The sequence below is a fragment of the Mixophyes fleayi genome, chromosome 6 (assembly GCF_038048845.1).
Source record: "Mixophyes fleayi isolate aMixFle1 chromosome 6, aMixFle1.hap1, whole genome shotgun sequence".
Classification (NCBI taxonomy): domain Eukaryota; kingdom Metazoa; phylum Chordata; class Amphibia; order Anura; family Limnodynastidae; genus Mixophyes; species Mixophyes fleayi.
Genome location: NC_134407.1, coordinates 152,613,542 through 152,631,690, shown reverse-complemented (window position 1 = coordinate 152,631,690; position 18,149 = coordinate 152,613,542). Strand labels below are relative to the sequence as shown.

Genomic DNA, 18,149 nt, shown 5'->3' with positions numbered 1-18,149 from the left:
ATTATGGTGGGCACCAACTTACAATGAAAATTAGAGAGCACAGCAAATTTAGAATCAAACACACCTACCGGTAATTTAAAATTACCTGCACTGAAAAAAAGATGTAGTTAGTGGCACACTATACAATTAATCGCCAGTGGGATTATGATGGATCAATTGCAAATCACATTACAAGTTACTTCTTGCTGATATAGGTGCAAAATTAAGTCTATTATGCAGGGACCCTTATAATCAGATGTGGTGCTAAATGCATTTTTTCCCCAAATGTGGACATTTTTCCCCCAAATGTGGACATTTTTTAATCCTAACTGTGTATGTAATGATTGTCAGGAAAAAAGAAATTGTAGGCATTCAATAAAACAATCCTAATATGTGGCACATGGTTCTCATAATATATAGGCAAATTATGTAACTTTAAAAAAAAAAAAAAGATAATTAAGAGAATAGATAGAAGTATATAATTTGTTTCACAATTCTTGGTTCAGCGGGTATATTTTTATGCATTTAACTAATATTTTGACATTCTTTTAGGACAGAAGAGGAAAGCGTGAGAGTCTCTTTCACACTGGTCACATATAGACATGTAACAAATAGCTAACATACATGGGGGGTTTAAGTTGAAACTTATTTTCCAGGTCTGGTGGCTTGTAAGCAAAAGAAAATGTGGTACAAAAATAGCAGTGTGTCTAAGTTGTGGCCAGTGCTCCTACCTTTGTAAGTTACTGTACATTGTGAATTATTGTGCACCATTTTCACAGAGGCTTATGGCATGGTATCATCACTAAACAGAATATTGAAATAATTAGATAACTTGCAGTGCAAGACAATGGGGGGGTGGGGGTGGAGACTTGGTTGGCATGGCAATTACAGGTAAAGTACAGACTTGATATACTACAAATTGAGATGTTTTTGAGAAAGTATAACTGGCAAGACAACAATAGAGATGTAGTAATTTTAATGGTGAAAGAAATAACTAGTTTATTACAACACTTACCTTTCAAATATGCACACAAAAGCTGCTTTCAGCAGGTTTTGTTTACATCACATTATGTATTTCTTACAAAATATTCAAATATTTGGTATATCAAAGTTCAGTTGTCTACAATATTTACTAGCACACACAAATGTTTGAGGACGTTCATTTACAATATCAGGTAATATATTCCACTTGCTGGTCCTCCTCATAACAAGTGACAACATAACTATCACTCTACTTTAAATTCATTAGGCATTATCAGGTGGGGTAATAACATGAAGTTTGAGAGTAGAAATAAAATAAACTGTCAGTGTTAGGTTTCTTGCTTCTTTGTTAATACCGCTTGATAAACTGACACTTTAAAAAAGTACCCCCATAACAGTCCACTCCATAATGTGTCCTTTTACCCACTGGAGCACAGCTCTGGGAGAAGCAAGTCACAAGCACTATTTGAACACCTTAAACAAATGAGTTTTGAGCAGGATCCTGCCGTTAGAGACAATACTTGACAGACAGATTCTGTTGAAGATTTCCAGGGACAGCATTCAAGAAGGGTCGTAGTTCCGAAAGCAGAGGTAACCTGGGAGAAAACAACAAATATCAAAAAAAAAAAAAGCGTCAGCATGAGCAGAGGGTTGGTATGTACAGAGAGTGTGATAATAGATATAACAAGTGGAAATGGATAGGACAGAACAAAATACTTTTGTAGTGAATAGATAATTAAAATGGAAAACAAGATTAATTTGGTAGGACGACAGTAATTAATGATGGAGAGTAGAAAGGTTATTCCTACAGTGGCTATTTGAATGGATTGTAGGGGACCAACATATCATTACAGCAAGATGGAGGTTGCAACAGTCTGGACAGTATGTAACAAAAATTGCTTTGTAGTACAAGAAAAAAGGTTTTATTTCTGAAAAAGTAATCGGGGAAAGAAAACACAGAAGAAATAATAGGATTTTTATATATCCGTTAAATCCTTTTATCTTAGTCCACTGGGAAACATTGCAGTATAGTGTAGGGACCAGTCATACGGACACTTTAAGACAATGTTTCCCAAACCCAGTTCTCAGGGCTCCCTAACAGTGCAGGTTTTCCATATCTCCTTGCTGGAGCACAGGTGTATTCATTACTGACTGACACATTGTAACAGATCTACAGGTGGTCCTAATTATGTCACGTGATCCGGAAAACCTGCACTGTTGGGGAACCCTGAGGACTGGGTTTGGGAAACCCTGGTTTAATTATATCACTGGTCACCTGGAAAACCTGTAATATAATATAAACCTAGTAATATTGTCTAGCTACGGCCCAAATGGGACACCCAAAGGAAAAGGAAGTGACTCAAGAGTCTTCTTAGACTCCATCTCAGTTTCCAAGGACTAAAGCCAGAGAGTCCAACAAGCCAAAATCACAGAGGCAAATATCCATGCCCCAATCAATCCATTGTCCAGGTACTCCGTAGCTTTCTAAATTTTCTCCACCAACAGGAGCAATTCAGATCACAGATTGCCAGCTAATAAGCCCTCAGTAAGCTGCTCGGACCAGCATTTCACAACCTTGGTCACCCAAGCAGAGGCCAAAGTGGGCCTTAAGAAGGTTCCTGCTGTCCCAAAAAAAAAGGACTTAAGGTTGCCCTCAAACTTATGGTTCGCACCATCCTTAAGCATGGCTGCATTAGGATTTGGGATGGTAGTTATCTTGGACAACCGCGCTACAGGTGTGCCCATCTTAGGAGGGGTTTTGCATTTACAAATAGCCTCAGAGGGAAGTAAACAGAACTGTAAGCTACAGGGAAATCTGGAATTTCTGGTCCGGCAAGTTACAAACCTCACCCAACAAATAATCAGAAGAAAATACAAAAATCCAAGCTTTTCGACCTCCGCTTAAACAGAGAAGGCTTTGCAGTCTCAGGGACTGCTATCTCTGGGATATCTAACACCTGGTCCACAGCATGTATCAGCTCCTTCACCCCTAGACAGGAAGTGGTGACTTCCTATCCAAAGCAGGAGTCTTACATATCTAGCACTTTGCCCTCCCTATGGAGAGACTAGTCAGAGTCTGGCTCATTCTAAGGTTGGGTTGTCACCGCCCTCCTGCACTTACGTAGCGGATTCCAACATCCTCTCCAAAATGGTGGAAACCAAAACCAGGCTGCCGCCACAGGACCTTGGCCCAACAGTACAGACACCGAACAAGCTAGACTCCCGGAAGAGCCAAAGGGAAATTACGAGCTGAGCAATTTAAGCCAAAGAGTTTCAGATGAAACAGGTAAACTTCGTCATATAAGTTACCCCAGCAATAGCCTACGTGGATCAACCCCCAATCTGACATATGCACAGACAGAAGCAGCACACAATTACAAAAAAGGGAGCCTGCAAGGCAGCATTAGAGCCCAATAAACCTTTGAAATTAACCACTTAGTAAAATCCGAAAAACCGATTACCTTAAGAGGAACAGAGAAAAGGAGTGCTGGTGACTGCACACATGGAGTGACAGACCACAGGAGAGAAAGTGCAGGGAAAGGAAAGAAGCACTCCCTCCAGAAATGCATTGGTAGCTGTTCAAAAGGACGCACCCTCCACCAGTTCAGTGCCTAGTGGGGGCTTACATATACCCAGTATCCCCCACCTGACCCAGGACTCTTAATGAAACATGAAGCCTACCCAAATACTAAGAGGTACCCATTCCTGTGGCCCACAGCAACTTGCTAAACCTCTCTTCCAGCACTGTGGTGGGAAAGGTTAACACTCAGTCTTGCTGTCCTACAGAGCACTGTGAAGCAGTGACTGCCATTCCTGCAATCACTGCCTGGGAGCCCCTGTAGCGACTATGGCCAGCTCCTCTAGAGAAATCCAGCATTGTGAGTCGGGGCATCAGCGTAAGCACCACCTCATTACCTTCGATCTCCTGCTCAGAGCCTTACAGTCATCCGCTTGGCCACTAAAGTCGCAGACTTTGGAGACCACACCAGTAATAAAAAATATGCCCTTCCATGCTGGGCAATTAATCTAAACTGAAGGCCTAACAGGAGAGGGGTATAGAGCAGGAGGAGTGTCAGTGGACTTCTAGGATGACTTAAATTGGCCTTACACCTGGTCCCTACACTATCTTTCAATGGTTCCAGTGAATGCCTGAAAAATATCAAAATTTAAAAGTTATGGAAAAGTGATAAAGCTGAAGTATGCCACCTAAAAAAAAGTGTGTAGAAAACTGGATGTATTGTTATTTTTGTGAGATAATTAAGAAAAGTCTTATGTACAGTGTTGTGACAAAAGCAACTATACTCAATGATAATATCATCCAAGTAAAATGTGACTGGAAACAGTATTTTTAAAAAACAAAACCACAACATCTATGGCAATAATGATCTCTGTATTATCTCATTTGCTGGTAAGACTCTACTCCTCTTTCAAATAAAAGGTGTCTCTTTTCATTTTGAAGAGAGGTGTCGGGATTGAGGCAGCATGTGAGGGAAAAGATAATGAACATGGGGAATATCAGAGAAAAGCTGGTGAGTGTTGTCAGGGTATTGTTGGTTGAGGAGAGGCCGTGTGGGGAAAAGGCTTCTCCCCCTCTGCCCACATGCCCCCCGTATGCCCTGCCGCTTCAGCCACACATGTCCCCCATATGCCCTGCTGCTTCAGCCACACATGCCCCCCTTCTCTGCCCAGCACCTCTAGCCACACATACCCCCCTATGCCAGAGCAAATTCAATCCCACACACTAGCTCCCCATCACATTACACCCCTTCCTCTTACTTTTTTCTACAGGAGTGACTCCAGGAACAGAAAGAAATGCTTCAGGTCTGGACTGACAATGTACCATGTGACTACAGCGGTCACATGATCAGGTGATGTCACAGTGACGCTGAAGGGGATTTAGCCACTACCCACAGGGATATCTGCCTTCGGTGATTGGTCCTAGGCTTAGTGAGTGCTAAGGTCAGACTGGAGGTGTTAGAGAACAGTGATTGGCTGCGGTGTGCAGAGGGTGACAGCGAGCCTTACCGCGCCGCTGCGAGGGACAGAACTGCCTGACATGGCTAATGTACGGCTGGAGTTCAAAGCGAGCGCCGGGGACGCTGACCCCCAAACTAGGCCTGTGCTGATCCTGGGGCAACTGCCTAACCTGCAGCGAGTGCTCTGGAGCAATGTGAGGGGAAAGCTGCAGCCCAGGGTCACCGAGGAGGTGAGACGATATTTTGCAGGCCGCAGCCATTACAAGGCAAAACTTAGCTCGTATTGTCCCCAGTACTCAGGCTCCACCATGTGCAAGTCATGGGGATACAATATGTATTATACTGTGCAGGGTCCCTCCAAGGGTGGGTATGAAGTCACATCTCCGATACTGTATTGCTAGCCATATTTATGGTAGACCAGGACAGATGTTACGTACTTTATGCATGAACCACACCTATGTGGAAACTCTTGCTTTTAATGTTTGATTAACTTCATTTATCTGCAATTATATTTTATTTTTTCTACTATCTGTATACACTGTAAACCCACGATTACCTGGCTGCCATCTGAAAATAGGCAGAGGAATCTCCCCTTATTTCACCCAGCATACTCCTAGTTCGGGACGTACTAAAAGAAATGACAGCTTCAGTCTGCTAAAAGGAATGCCAATTGACTTCTGTGATAGCAAATTGAAATTTTATGTATATTTTAGAAAATCTTATACTTCTTAAATATATCTTCCACACACTTATTGCTACGGTATTTACTTGGTGATGTTTTACATGTGGAATGACGGACAATTACTATGGAATGACAGCTGTTTTATACGCCATGTCAATGCAGAAATATCAATTAAAACTTGCATTTCTCCCAAAAAAAACCACCCCTACAGCGCATATGCAAAGGGATTAGTGTGTGGGATTAGGGGATATGGGAGAAATAGGGGTGTGGTTTTTTTTTTTGAGAAATGCAAGTTTTTACTGATATTTCTGCATTGACATGGCGTATAAAACAGCTGTCATTCCATAGTAATTGTCCATCATTCCACATGTAAAACATGACCAAGTACCTTAGCAATAAGTAGATGTAAGATATATTTAAGAAGTATAAGATTTTCTAAAATATACATAACATTTCAATTTGCTATCATAGAAGTCTATTGGCATTCCTTTTAGCAGACTGAAGCTGTCATTTCTTTTAGTACGTCCCCCTAGTTCTAAACTACTGTTAGGTCTACATTAGTAGTGGTACACATCCAAGTTTAATGACATGCAGCCTAACGCTGTAATTGAGATCTAGATGCCAATCTGCCTTTAAGCCCCAGGACCACTTCAGTCATTGAGTGGATGGTCATAGCTTTGTTTATATTCTTGCTTGCTTCATCAAACAGGTACATTGTGGGGATTTTTAGGCAAGCCCAGTATTCACTAATGTGCGCTACAGCAAGGTATATCTATCATGGAATACGTGGCCTAAGTGGTGTATGGAATATATTCCTGTCATTCTGGGCACTTAGTACATGAACTCTAATGCGCATAGAATATACTATTTTGATCAAGCAGATGTTATCTCATATCTTTTAGTTGTGACAAGCTCATGATCCTTTTTAATACAGAATTATCAATGTATGAGCCAGTTTATATAAGTCACATATTTTAGGCTTCATTTTTCTTCACAAACAATTGATTGCAGTGTTGGTTAATAAAGAGGTTTGTTTTTTTATTTATCTATGTAAATATTCCATGATTGAGAGAAATTTGATATTTATAATTGGTTTAATTGGTTTACTACTCGGTAGTAGAGTAATTACCCCCATCTGTTCCTACAGAGATCCTGGACCCTTGACTTATTGGGTTACATCAGAATATACCCTGCCATAAACTGTAATATGGAAATTAATCTAGAACAGATCTAAATATAGTCAAAAGTATAATGAATAATATTTTAATTGGCTGCTAAAAGGAGGGTAGATATGGAATATGGAATAATGTACCCTGTAATGTAAATAATAAAAGTAGTTCTATGACATTATATATATATATATATATATATATATGTATATATATATATATATATATATATATATAGCTGCAAGCCATGGATTTTTGTGGTGACTTGTAATCCCTAATGATTTGCAATAAGGGTTGCATTGTTCATTATAATACACATTTTCCTAATGAACACTGAAGTGATGATGACAGAACTCGCTGTTTTATATAGATTTTTTTTTTTTTTTTTTAAAGAAACTTAGATATATTATGTAATTAATTTAAGGATAATAAACTAGGGTACGCGATGGAAAATGGGCAAGTACTGCAGACCTGCATCCATATTCAATGACCATTAACACCTCTGATTATTAAAGTAGTAAAATTGCTTTTGTGTGTGAGCCTTAAGTGTTCTGTCAGAAGGAAATATTTATTACATGAAAAATGTTAATTGCAATAATAAAGGTAAATGCCCTCAAAGTTGGGAAATTTTGGAAAAGCTCCAGATGATCACAGTGGATTCTTCGAATGCATAAAGAAAATTGTAAACGCGTTTTGTAATATACCAACGTCTGCAATTAAAGAGGACTTTTGTAAATTAAATTTACCACCGAAAAAAAATAGCAAAGCAAACCGGTTTCACACTCCTAACTGACCCCCCTCCACCTCACCCCCCACCACCATCACCCACTTAATGGCTTGAAATATATTTGAGGAGCCTCCTTTGCCCCAAGCCAAAAGTGTCATAATGATAGCTGCTGTAGGCTTTACTGAATACTATTCTTCTACAAGAATAGCCGTGCTGGGAGCATAGACTGGAAACTGCCTCTTCATTCTTGTTTGAAGTATTTACGCACTGTGGGGAGAGGCTGCAGTGGACAGGTAACCACAGATGCCATGGAGGAGCCATGATAATAGGTGAGTTTAGATAAGGCCTGACATTGCATTACTGACCTTTAGTGGCAGCCTTGATAGTTTCCAAGCCAGCTCCACATAAGTAACTGATCCTCTATAATAAAAGAAATAGGTGGACCATTTGGTCTGTATCTGCTGTTGGTATTCTGTGGGGGAATTCAATTGCTAGTGATGTGCTGTGGAGTATTTTCAGAACAATCGCAAAGGTACTCTGTAGTGATTTGACATCTCAGATATTTCCTTGCACCCCATAGAGGTGCGCAGGAAAATCCACAATGCTCGGGTACTGTAGTGCCAATATTGAGCACAGCCTGACATGGTGATATCAGATGGTTCATCACTAGCAATTGAATCCCCCCTATGTTTGTTTGTTATACAAAGCCTGTTTTGTTTGTATCTGTTCTCTCCAGGTATGGAAGGCAGCTTTAAGCTCCTTAAGTCCAAATCCCACAGACAACTGTCCGCTTTACCTGAATCTGGCCACAGTAGCGGCTCTTCCTTCACGTGTCAGCCGACACAACAGTCCTTCCGCTGCCCATTTTATCACACGTCTGATCCGGAACTGCCTACCAGCTGGAGCAACTAGATGTATACTTGTAAGTTGTCAATGAAATGAGTTGGTCACAATGGGTCAGGTATGACACGTAGTTGTCAAATGTGTGATTATAAACCTGTTATTGGCTCACTAGAGTAATCATGGAAATTGTATTTGTATGTATTATATATAATAAAATTACAATATTGTATATAAATAAACAATGAGCAATGACTTGTTATTGAAGGAAATGTTCTGATGTCAGTCATTAGTTGAGGACACAAGAACTGGTGCTGACTTACATGTTACTGATGGATCAGGACATTATGAAGGAGCTTACACTGTGTCCTGTTCATGATGCATATGTTTATATGAATCTCTTTACCCTGACCTATCGTAGTGGAGTCCCCCATGCAGTGTGGATAATAAAACTATTTGAAACATTTACAAAAATAATAGACTGATTTTAACTTTTTTGTTTTAAAACGAAAAAAGGAAAGTATCAGCAATCGGTGAAGGCATTATATAGTATTGTACAGTTTTACAGCATCGCCCCAGCTTATTGTTTAATAAACAAGTATGGTCAGTCACAGTGAATATGATCTTCCATAGATGGTGTGTGAACGCTCGGAAGTCTTTGCCAGTGCTTGTGCCATTGCTCGAGCGTTTCCGCTGTTTACCCGGCGCTCTAGTGCCTGCCGCCGTGCAGATAAAAAGTGTGTTACAGTTGAATTTCTGCTGATTGGACAGAACAATGGACCTATGGAAATAACCCTGAAGGTAGTATGAAGTCCATTGTCTAGATGCACCTTGTGTGGGTTTGGCCTTTCTAGTCACGTTCTGACGCTTTTCATACCAGTGCCTGGAGAGTGCGACCGAGGGTGTGAGGCTGGCAGCTCGCATTGTGGATACTCCATGCAATGAAATGAACACAGACCACTTCATTGAGGTTTGTCATTGCCTTTCATAACAGTAAAACATAGATACAAAAGTATTTCTGAAATTGTCCATGTTGAAATGTCTTAATTCACGTTCTGTTCCAAGTTTTCAAAGTGCAATATACTCAATTGTAATTATAGTAAATGGCAATTCACTTAACTTTATAGATGTAATGCAGTGTTATGCTAATTCGTAGGTAAGGAATAGCATGTATAAGTAGAAAGTATGTAGGAATTAGTGTGTGTTTAGCATAATGTTTGCATAAGTTTTCCCTAAGCCCCCTTTACTGCAGGAGGAATGTATGTCTGCAGTGAGCTCTGTTTTTGTTGCCTGCATTCTCCTATGATTGTGATACAATAGTTCAAAATGAGTCTGTAATAATCGCAATGGCATCCTGATGCGAATATTATGCGTTCACGTCAAAGTAAACTGCAAAATCACAAATGGCCTCGCTCTCCTTTAATTTAGAGTATAATTTGAGCATTCATTTTGCAGGAGATTTCAGCCGTTGGAAAGGAGCTTGGTATTACTCCAAAGATTATTCGAGAGGAGTTGAAGGAGAGAGGATTTGGTGGTAAGCATATTGTAAATTATGGCAACAAACTGAAACTACCTATTTGAAAACTCCATGTAAGACCCTTTAAGATAAAAGGATTTAGCACAAGTATTAAAATCCTGTTTTTGTCATCCTATAGTGGTGGAGGTATGATTGTTGCCAAGGGAAAGCTCTTTTTCCTAGCTTGGCACACTGGATGCTACTTGGTTCTACTATAGTGGGTGGAGGAGTAACATGATGTCTCTTTAGACCAGATAGCATGCAAGTTTTTTGGTACAAGCAATAGGAGCTTAGTGCAGATCTTTAGGCTCTCTGTACTTAGTGCAATAGTGCTTAATGTCCACCAGATTGTACAACTCTGTATAAGGCTGTATACCTTGAGACAGACAGGTTGTTCATTATGGTTGACAGACCTAGTTCTTTGATTATCCTAACCCAGGAATTGTGGGGACTATAATTACTCCTGGTAACTGTGGTAAATCCAATTAAATTTACAAAGGATCGGGCAGCTCTTCCATTTTTTAGAGATTTGACATTAAGTGAAAGGGCAATTAGAGACACTATTTTACATTAATATGTATGTGTTTATGTTGTGTGTTGCTGAGTTGAAAAACGCACATGGGGCCTGATTCATTAAGGAACTTAAATTAAGAAGTTTCTTATTTGTGTCCTGGACAAAACCATGCTACAATGCAGGGGGTGCAAATTAGTTTTCTGTTTTGCACATAAGTTAAATACTGACTGTTTTATCATGTAGAACACAAATATCAACTTTAAATTTCAGTGTACAAATAAGCTATCAAGTATTTGTGCGCTACATGAAAAAACAGTCAGTATTTAACTTATGTGCAAAACAGAATACTAATTTGCAGGACATTAAAGATGTGGCAGGGGCTTCAGCTATCTGATAGTGGGCAGGTAATACTAGAAGAACTGCAGTGGGATGGCACTAGATTGTAAGCTGTAACTAGGGCTGTACGATAGGGGCGACTGCCCAGGGTACAACGCTGAAGGGGGGCACAGTTTAGGAATGTTTTAGGTTCATTTGGTTAAAATTGAGCGTTACGGGGGTGGCATTTGTCTTTCTCTCCCCAGGCGCTAGAATTCTAAGCTACGGCTCTGAGCTGTTGTGTACAGGGCCCAACCTACACTGTTTTCTCAAGTAAACTTATTTTGTCTACTACCTTGTACGTCCCTGTTCTGTGTATGTTCTGCTTTCCCCACATCTGCTGCTTTGGTGCAACAGCGCCTTACAAATCAATCCTTAAGGCAGTGTAAAACTGAACAAAGTATTTTACCTTCATGGTTCACATATGAAATCTTTCAATTTGGGGATTTAGTGGCCCTTTTTAAGGTATTTATAAAATTGGGTCATATTATGTTTTTGTTTTGTTTTTTCCTAACACAACCGTATTAATATGGGATTCATGTCTCTCCGTGTCTATCCAGTTGAAATCTAGTTGTGGTGACCAGAACACATGAAAGCAGTTTTATTTTTAATGTTTTCTAGGAATATACGGTGTGGGCAAAGCAGCAGAGCACCCGCCTGCCCTGGTCATACTAAGTCATACCCCAGAAGGTGGCACTCAAACCATTGCCTGGGTTGGTAAAGGCATTGTATATGATACAGGAGGACTAAGCATTAAGGGAAAGGTATGCTGTATGTTTCTGCACATAGCGGGGAAGTGAGATTTCCTCACATCAGATTTAGGAGACCCTCTGTGATACATCTGCAACCATTGCCTCATTGTATTTCTAAAATGCAGATTGTGTAAAGGGAAGTTCTAGTTACAGTAGATCTAGGTTGTCGTTTTTTTTTTTTTTTTTTAAATAATTTGATGGATCGTCACAATACCCGAGGACCATTAGAGATTCTCTATCCTTATGGGTTTCTTTTCATGTGCCTGTTCATAGGTAAGCAAAGTTTGTTCATAAAAGCTGCTCCTATGTGCAAACTCTTAAAGAAACAATGTCACCATTTATGGAAACAAGGCATTTTCCTTTTAAGAATTTACCCTTTGTGTATGTACATCGGAGGCAGATATTTTGTGGACTATTCCTAAGCTGTTTTTTTTTTTTTTTTTTTTTTTTTTTTTTTTTTTTAACCTATTTATGAGCTAAAGATATCAAAACGCATCTAATTATCTGATTATTGCTTCCACTGTGTAAAAACTAGAAGTTCAGTAACTATCCTAAAGAGAATGTTGCCCTTCACTAATTATTATTTTTTTGTAACAGACCACAATGCCGGGTATGAAGAGAGATTGCGGTGGTGCAGCCGCAGTCCTGGGAGCATTTAAAGCTGCAGTAAAACAGGTAATTTTAATACCATTGGAGTAAAAAAAATCTACAACTTCTCCCTTGTATAGTATGTGGAGCCCTCCTTCCCTTTTCAACCTAATCATTCCACATTTGGGCTGCACATCTTGTTTTGAAATTATACTAATACATCACACGTGCTAGTCGGTAAACTCTTCTAGATTCCTCCACCCTTTGAATGATGCAAAACGATATCTCCAGTGTCGAGGCTTGGGGTTGAGCATTTCTGTTCTAGGACTTTTGTTTGTAAACACCCAATCTTGTTTTATCACTGAGGTTTATTCCCAAGTGTATAATAAGTTAATCCTTAAATGTACTTTTTGTATTGATGTGTACGTGATCGTTGGGTAGGCCTACATTTTCAGGAGTTTCCAAAATCATTGCATTATTCCACAAGTTGATCTGAAAAGGAGATCCAGCAAACAGTGTTTGCTATGTGCAAGTTTTTTTGTTATAGTTTATACATAGAGCAAAAGTTTTTTTATGCAGGCTCTCCTGTGTCTGACTATTGACAGTTTCCAGGATAGTACAGCCTCTCAGTGTATGGTTACCACACTTTTTGCATACATTTTTAGTCTCTGGTAAATGAAGACCTTAGAGCAAAAAAATTGAACACCGTCGCCAGTTAAAATGTGTAAGTTGCTTATACCTTGTGCCCTCAGTGAGGTCACTGTTTCCTAGTTAATAATCTGAATTCTAAACAAAAGTGACACATCCCACAGAATGCCTGCTCCCAACTGTATGCAATTGACGGATCCACTATAAGTTTGTCAGTGCACTCTGTTCCGAGCTGCTTCCTGAGTTAAATTATCCCTATAAATTAGTTTAGACTTCAGTAGGTTTTCTGCTTTTGTTTCACAATTCCAGGGTTTTAAAGACAACCTCCACGCCGTGTTCTGCTTGGCAGAGAACTCTGTTGGACCAAACGCAACACGTCCAGATGACATCCACTTACTATACTCTGGAAAGTAATAATCCCCTTTTGTTGTCTCTCTGATGTATATGTGGTTAATCCTGTTTGAATACACTTTTAACCTGCTCAGGGATTTGCTTTATGTAAATGTCAACTAAAATGCCATATACACTTTGCATTTGTGAAAACCATTGCATGTGAACAATGTGGAGCAAGCAAAAAAAAAAAATCTTAACATAAAATACCCAATCTAATTTATTATCTGTGATCAATGTAGTACAAGGTTCATAGGATACAAGTTTAAAAAAATATTTGGATAGTAAAATATAGAAGCCTGTATTTGTGTAACACTAGCTGAGCTGAACAGTTATTTGAGCATCTTATTGGACACATTTTGTCAGCCATCTGTTCAGCACTGTTGATGATTTAATTCAGGCTGTGTATCAACTTTTCAGGCTATTATACCTGGACAAGCAATCATTATCTGTGTCTTCCAAGCCACAGGGACCCCAGCATGGGATCCCTTTGAATGTACTTGGGAGTGGTATTGACAATATGTTTCTCTATTTTATCCTTCTAAGTATTTAAAGAGAAAGACAGTCATCATTTATTAATTTTATTTTAATACTTGACAGACATAATATGAAAGTAAGGAGATTCTCTTATATTAATCAGGGTGGTATTACAGATTTATAAAAGCACCAAAAACATAAGCTTTAATACCATTCAAATTATGGTCTTATCTATAGGCTTCCCCATCGATTATACACGCACAAAAGCTCAGTGGAACATTTTTCTGCACGCCGATATATGCTATCATTCACATGTACATTAAGAAAACAAACCAAAATAGTGCATTCACTATCGGTTTATACTTATAATCAGTTGGATTAATAATTGCTGTGCATATAGCAAAAATGCTCTTTATGAGCAAACATTACAAGTGACTCTCCTGTCTACCTTTCTAGAACGGTTGAAATAAACAACACTGACGCAGAGGGAAGGCTGGTGCTGGCGGATGGCGTGTCCTATGCTTGCAAGGATCTAAATGCAGATATCATTCTGGATATAGCAACCTTGACTGGAAGTCAGGTGTGATTGGTATAAGCCCTTGAAGATGTGGCTGCCTGTCCATATTTTAGTTATATTTACAATTGCCACTCTGTGTTCCGTATTCAGATGTTTGGTTCTAATGGTCTGTTGCTTGGGTTGGGAGAGTATAACGTCAGTGTTAACACTGCACACTGTATCTTTCAGGGGATCGCAACTGGCAAATACCATGCTGCAGTACTGACTAATAATGAGGAGTGGGAGACAGCCTGCGTGAAAGCTGGCAGGAAGTGTGGAGACCTGGTTCAGCCGCTGGTTTACTGCCCCGAGCTGCACTTTAATGAGTTCTCTTCGGCTGTGGCAGATATGAAAAATTCTGTGGCAGTGAGTGACAAAATATTGTGTCCCTTTTAAAAAATCTGATTTTCATTTAAAGGAGATAAAAGTTGCCTAAAAACATTCACCTATAGCTCCCATACTTTAACCAAAGTTGAGATATTTCATACTGTAAGTTGACTGATATACTACTTATATTTGCTATGCAGCGAGTGCTGGCTATTCTTAGCCATTTTCTGAGGCTTGTTATCTCTTTAGTAGGCTACCAGACAAGACAAGACAAGTCCGCCACAGCTGTATCACAAATATATTTAATTCTGGCAAGTTTCTGACATTGGTACTTTAACATTTGAATATTATTAGCCCTTTTAGATTAGCCAACTTGTATTTTAACATTAGTGAACATTTAAATTACAATAAACATCAAAATTGTAATGTATGTTGAGTTGTTTTCAGGACTGTTGTGTGTTCTTATATAGTATAATTCCCTAATCTCTTGTGATGTCCTCAGGATCGGGAGAACGCTCTGAGTTCCTGTGCAGGGCTTTTTATTGCTTCTCACATTGGTTTTGATTGGCCAGGGGTCTGGGTGCATGTGGATATTGCATCCCCCGTTCATGCGGTCAGTATTTGCTCCCAACATACTATAAAATTGCTCCTTGTTCTCTAAAACATTTTACATCATTGACCTTCCATTTGTTTTTTTTATAACGTATAGTCTCTTAAAGTGCACTTGTTGCATGAGTGAATTATCATTGTGGCCATTTTGAGAATGCAGTCTGTGTAGGTGTTATGAACTTTAATAGGAAGGCTTCTCAGATGTCTGTACAATACTGTGTTTATATCTTATTATGAAAACTAATATGGAGAGAGGTGCAAACATATACAGCAGCTTATTACATACACAAATGACCTGTTGCTAGATAAATGCAATGCTTTGTTTCTGGCTTTTTTTGCTCAGCTCAAGGCATTGGATACAATTGTATCCACCAAGCAGATTGCAATCTCCTGTTTAAAGAGACAATTGTCATGTCATAGTGCCTTGTGATGACAGCACTCCTAAGTCTTATTTAATTCCATATTGTTTCTTGCAGGGTGAGAGGGCCACTGGCTTCGGGGTAGCACTACTGCTCTCCTTGTTTGGTCGTGCCTCTGAGGACCCGCTACTCAACATGGTCTCTCCTCTGGGGGAGGACGACATGGTAGAAAATCCTGATAGGGATACCAAAAGAAGACGTCTTGTGTGACCACCTTATCTTTTTGTTCACTCTGAAAAATGGAGCTGGGGTGATCAAGCACAGAGGTTACCTGTCTTGAGCTGAACCTGTAATGAAGCCGATACTCGTTAATGGAAGTAACTGTTGTGTGACTGGAATTTCTGAAGTTGAGTTTAATATGATGATGTGCATAAGGGTCTTTGTCATTCTTTCTAATTGATGCTTTTCTTCTGGAGTAGTTTACGTGGGGCTCGGAAGGCAAAAGCTGTTATCCAGTTTATTGAGCAGAAGTTCTTTCATTCCTCTGTTATGTAACAGCACAAACTGTTTGTCTTTTTCATTGCACTTACTGCTTTTAGTAAAATTCTTTGCATACATCATTTGGCTTTAACCTTAAATATGATTTGCTCCCTGAACTCCAAATGGTCTTTTGATAATATTTGTATGGAATATGTTCATGTTGCAGGAATAAAGAATCTTGAAGAGCTCCCTAATTAGACTGTGGACCATTTTGTGCACTATGACTAATAGTTGTGAGTCACTGGTTCTTAGAGAATGGATAGGCTGGATTCTCATGAATTTTGTTTCAGCCCATTAAACAACTGCTTCGGCTGTGTTTAAGTTACAGGTCCACCTGCTCTGAGCTGTCATATATATAAATCTATCCGGATGTTATTTGAAAACCAAGACTGCTCCCATCAGCCTTTATCCTGAAGAGAAAGCGCAGAGCTATTGTTCCCTTGTTACAGCAAACGTCATGTCTTTATAAACACTCTAGCAATGATTAGTTTGTGTTACAAACAAATTACTTTGCATTATAGCAGCATCCTTGAAAGACATACCAGCAAGTTAAAACTGTATTAATAAAGGTCAGTTCACAAGTTTGGAGATCTGCTCACATCTAGAATCTGCTGTTACGAAGTTACCAGGTTTGCTTCAATGGTTATTTACGAATATCACTCATCATGCCTTTCCCTTGTCCATTTGATCATAGTTTCAGGAGATCGATAGAGGAAGATTAATTTTGCAAACAGTTGTTCCTCTAGGTCTAAGTCTCCAGTCTCTCGAACCAGAAAGATGTCTGTACAGAGTTTTAAAATACGGTCAACACAGGGTAGCTCTTCAAACATGATGGAACGTGAAATACCATTAAAGAATTCTCGGATGAATTTGCCGATTACCAGGACAACAGACATGTAGAGACCCACAATGCTGTAAAGTTAGAGAAAATTGTTATATTTACAAGAATTAATAAACAGTTGACCTATATTAAGATACTATCTTCTCACTAATACAAATGTCTCTTTTTCTGCTCTGCAAATACAATGTAAAAGGGGGGAACAACCCTGCCCTAGTAAAATATAGGTTTCTGTATTTATTTTATATCCATTTTTCAATCTATTGGAACCATGGGTTATAGAGGTGCAGCATGGAGGTCAGACACTTTAAGGAACAAACATATATGAGCTTTACCCCCTCTATATCCCTTAGCCTGTGGTTATTCTAACTAAGCCCAACCGAAGATGAAAGAAAAAGGAAGACTGTTCTCCCACAGCTTATAATATAAAGGGAAGAAGCAGCGTGTAAAGGGTGAGTGTCAATTACCTCCCAATGGATTTTGAGAACTATTTAAGGGAAGTACAAAAATCTATTTCTCATACATCCAAACGGTGGCATCATGGGTGTGTCTGAAAGCTGCTGAGCGCAAAAACCAGTCCAAAATTATCTTATTTTAATAAAAGACTATTGAATCTGAAAATATTTGTAAACCTCGACAGAAGACCAGGTGGAAACTGACACAGCTGAGGCCCTCTGCCCGGATATCTGGTGGTAGATTGTGCTTACAATTTGAGGAATAGACTTCTCTGCTACTATGTAAGCCTAATTAATTGCTTAAGTGATCCATCTAGCACTAGTCTGCTTGGGTGCCGGCCAGCCACTCTTCTGAGCATCATAAAGAACCCCAAGTCCATTTGTTTTTCGTAAAAACCTGAAGTTCTATCAAAATACGTCCTCGGGCCCCTAAAAACATCCAATGGGCTTCCCTTCATTGTAAATCCAACCACGACCCATGGTCAAAATGATTATATACAGAATGAGATGAAAACTACCACAGGTTGAAAGTTTTGTAGCCCTGTCTTTATGAAAAATAAGATATGGCAATTTGAAAGACATAGTGAGAATATTTTCAGAGCGCATAGCTGTCAAAATTACAAATAATCAACATGGTAGAAAACCCTGACTGTGTTTACACGTATAGAATTTCAGCCAACTCTAATGGTTCAAAGGGAGGGTGTTGCAATGCTGTCAATAAAAAAAATTTGGCCCCAAGAAACTACAGGAGGAATATGTTTGGATTGCACATGCATCGTTCCCTGCAGAAAAGTCTGTACTTCAGGTATCCATGCCAGTTTATTCTGTAAGAAAGTATACAGGTGAAATC

General features: G+C 39.3%; 2 protein-coding genes and 1 long non-coding RNA gene across 3 annotated transcripts in view; 1 reads left to right on the top strand and 2 right to left on the bottom strand.

Annotated features, from left to right (window-relative positions):
• Positions 1-940: 940 nt before the first annotated feature.
• On the bottom strand, positions 941-4,824 carry LOC142094543 (uncharacterized). Its single transcript, XR_012677676.1, has 2 exons — positions 4,738-4,824; positions 941-1,556 (listed from the first exon to the last, which is right to left on the bottom strand). It is a non-coding gene; the product is annotated as an uncharacterized LOC142094543 (long non-coding RNA).
• Positions 4,825-4,892: 68 nt separating this feature from the next.
• NPEPL1 (aminopeptidase like 1) lies at positions 4,893-16,200 on the top strand. The gene is made up of 12 exons (XM_075176805.1): positions 4,893-5,167; positions 8,252-8,437; positions 8,989-9,156; positions 9,236-9,325; positions 9,811-9,889; positions 11,382-11,524; positions 12,110-12,187; positions 13,058-13,158; positions 14,072-14,195; positions 14,361-14,537; positions 15,001-15,111; positions 15,584-16,200. Exons 1-12 carry the CDS (start codon positions 5,018-5,020, stop codon positions 15,734-15,736), a joined length of 1,560 nt encoding a protein of 519 aa, XP_075032906.1. The 5' UTR covers positions 4,893-5,017; the 3' UTR covers positions 15,737-16,200.
• The window catches only part of LOC142095363 (piezo-type mechanosensitive ion channel component 2-like), a gene marked incomplete at its 5' end in the record, with an annotated part of 107,657 nt that continues 104,289 nt past the window's right edge, over positions 14,782-18,149 (bottom strand). Inside the window, one exon of the mRNA XM_075178314.1 lies at positions 14,782-16,918. Within this exon, the coding sequence (XP_075034415.1) occupies positions 16,663-16,918 (256 nt within the window). The remainder of the gene's footprint in view (positions 16,919-18,149) is intronic.

Bases quoted from the DNA above. Each gene is read 5' to 3' on its own strand.
- NPEPL1 (XM_075176805.1), top strand. From the start codon at position 5,018: ATGGCTAATGTACGGCTGGAGTTCAAAGCGAGCGCCGGGGACGCTGAC. The intron at 9,890-11,381 runs GTAAGCATATTG...AATGTTTTCTAG, and splicing joins GAAGGAGAGAGGATTTGGTG to GAATATACGGTGTGGGCAAA. The intron at 12,188-13,057 runs GTAATTTTAATA...TCACAATTCCAG, and splicing joins TTAAAGCTGCAGTAAAACAG to GGTTTTAAAGACAACCTCCA.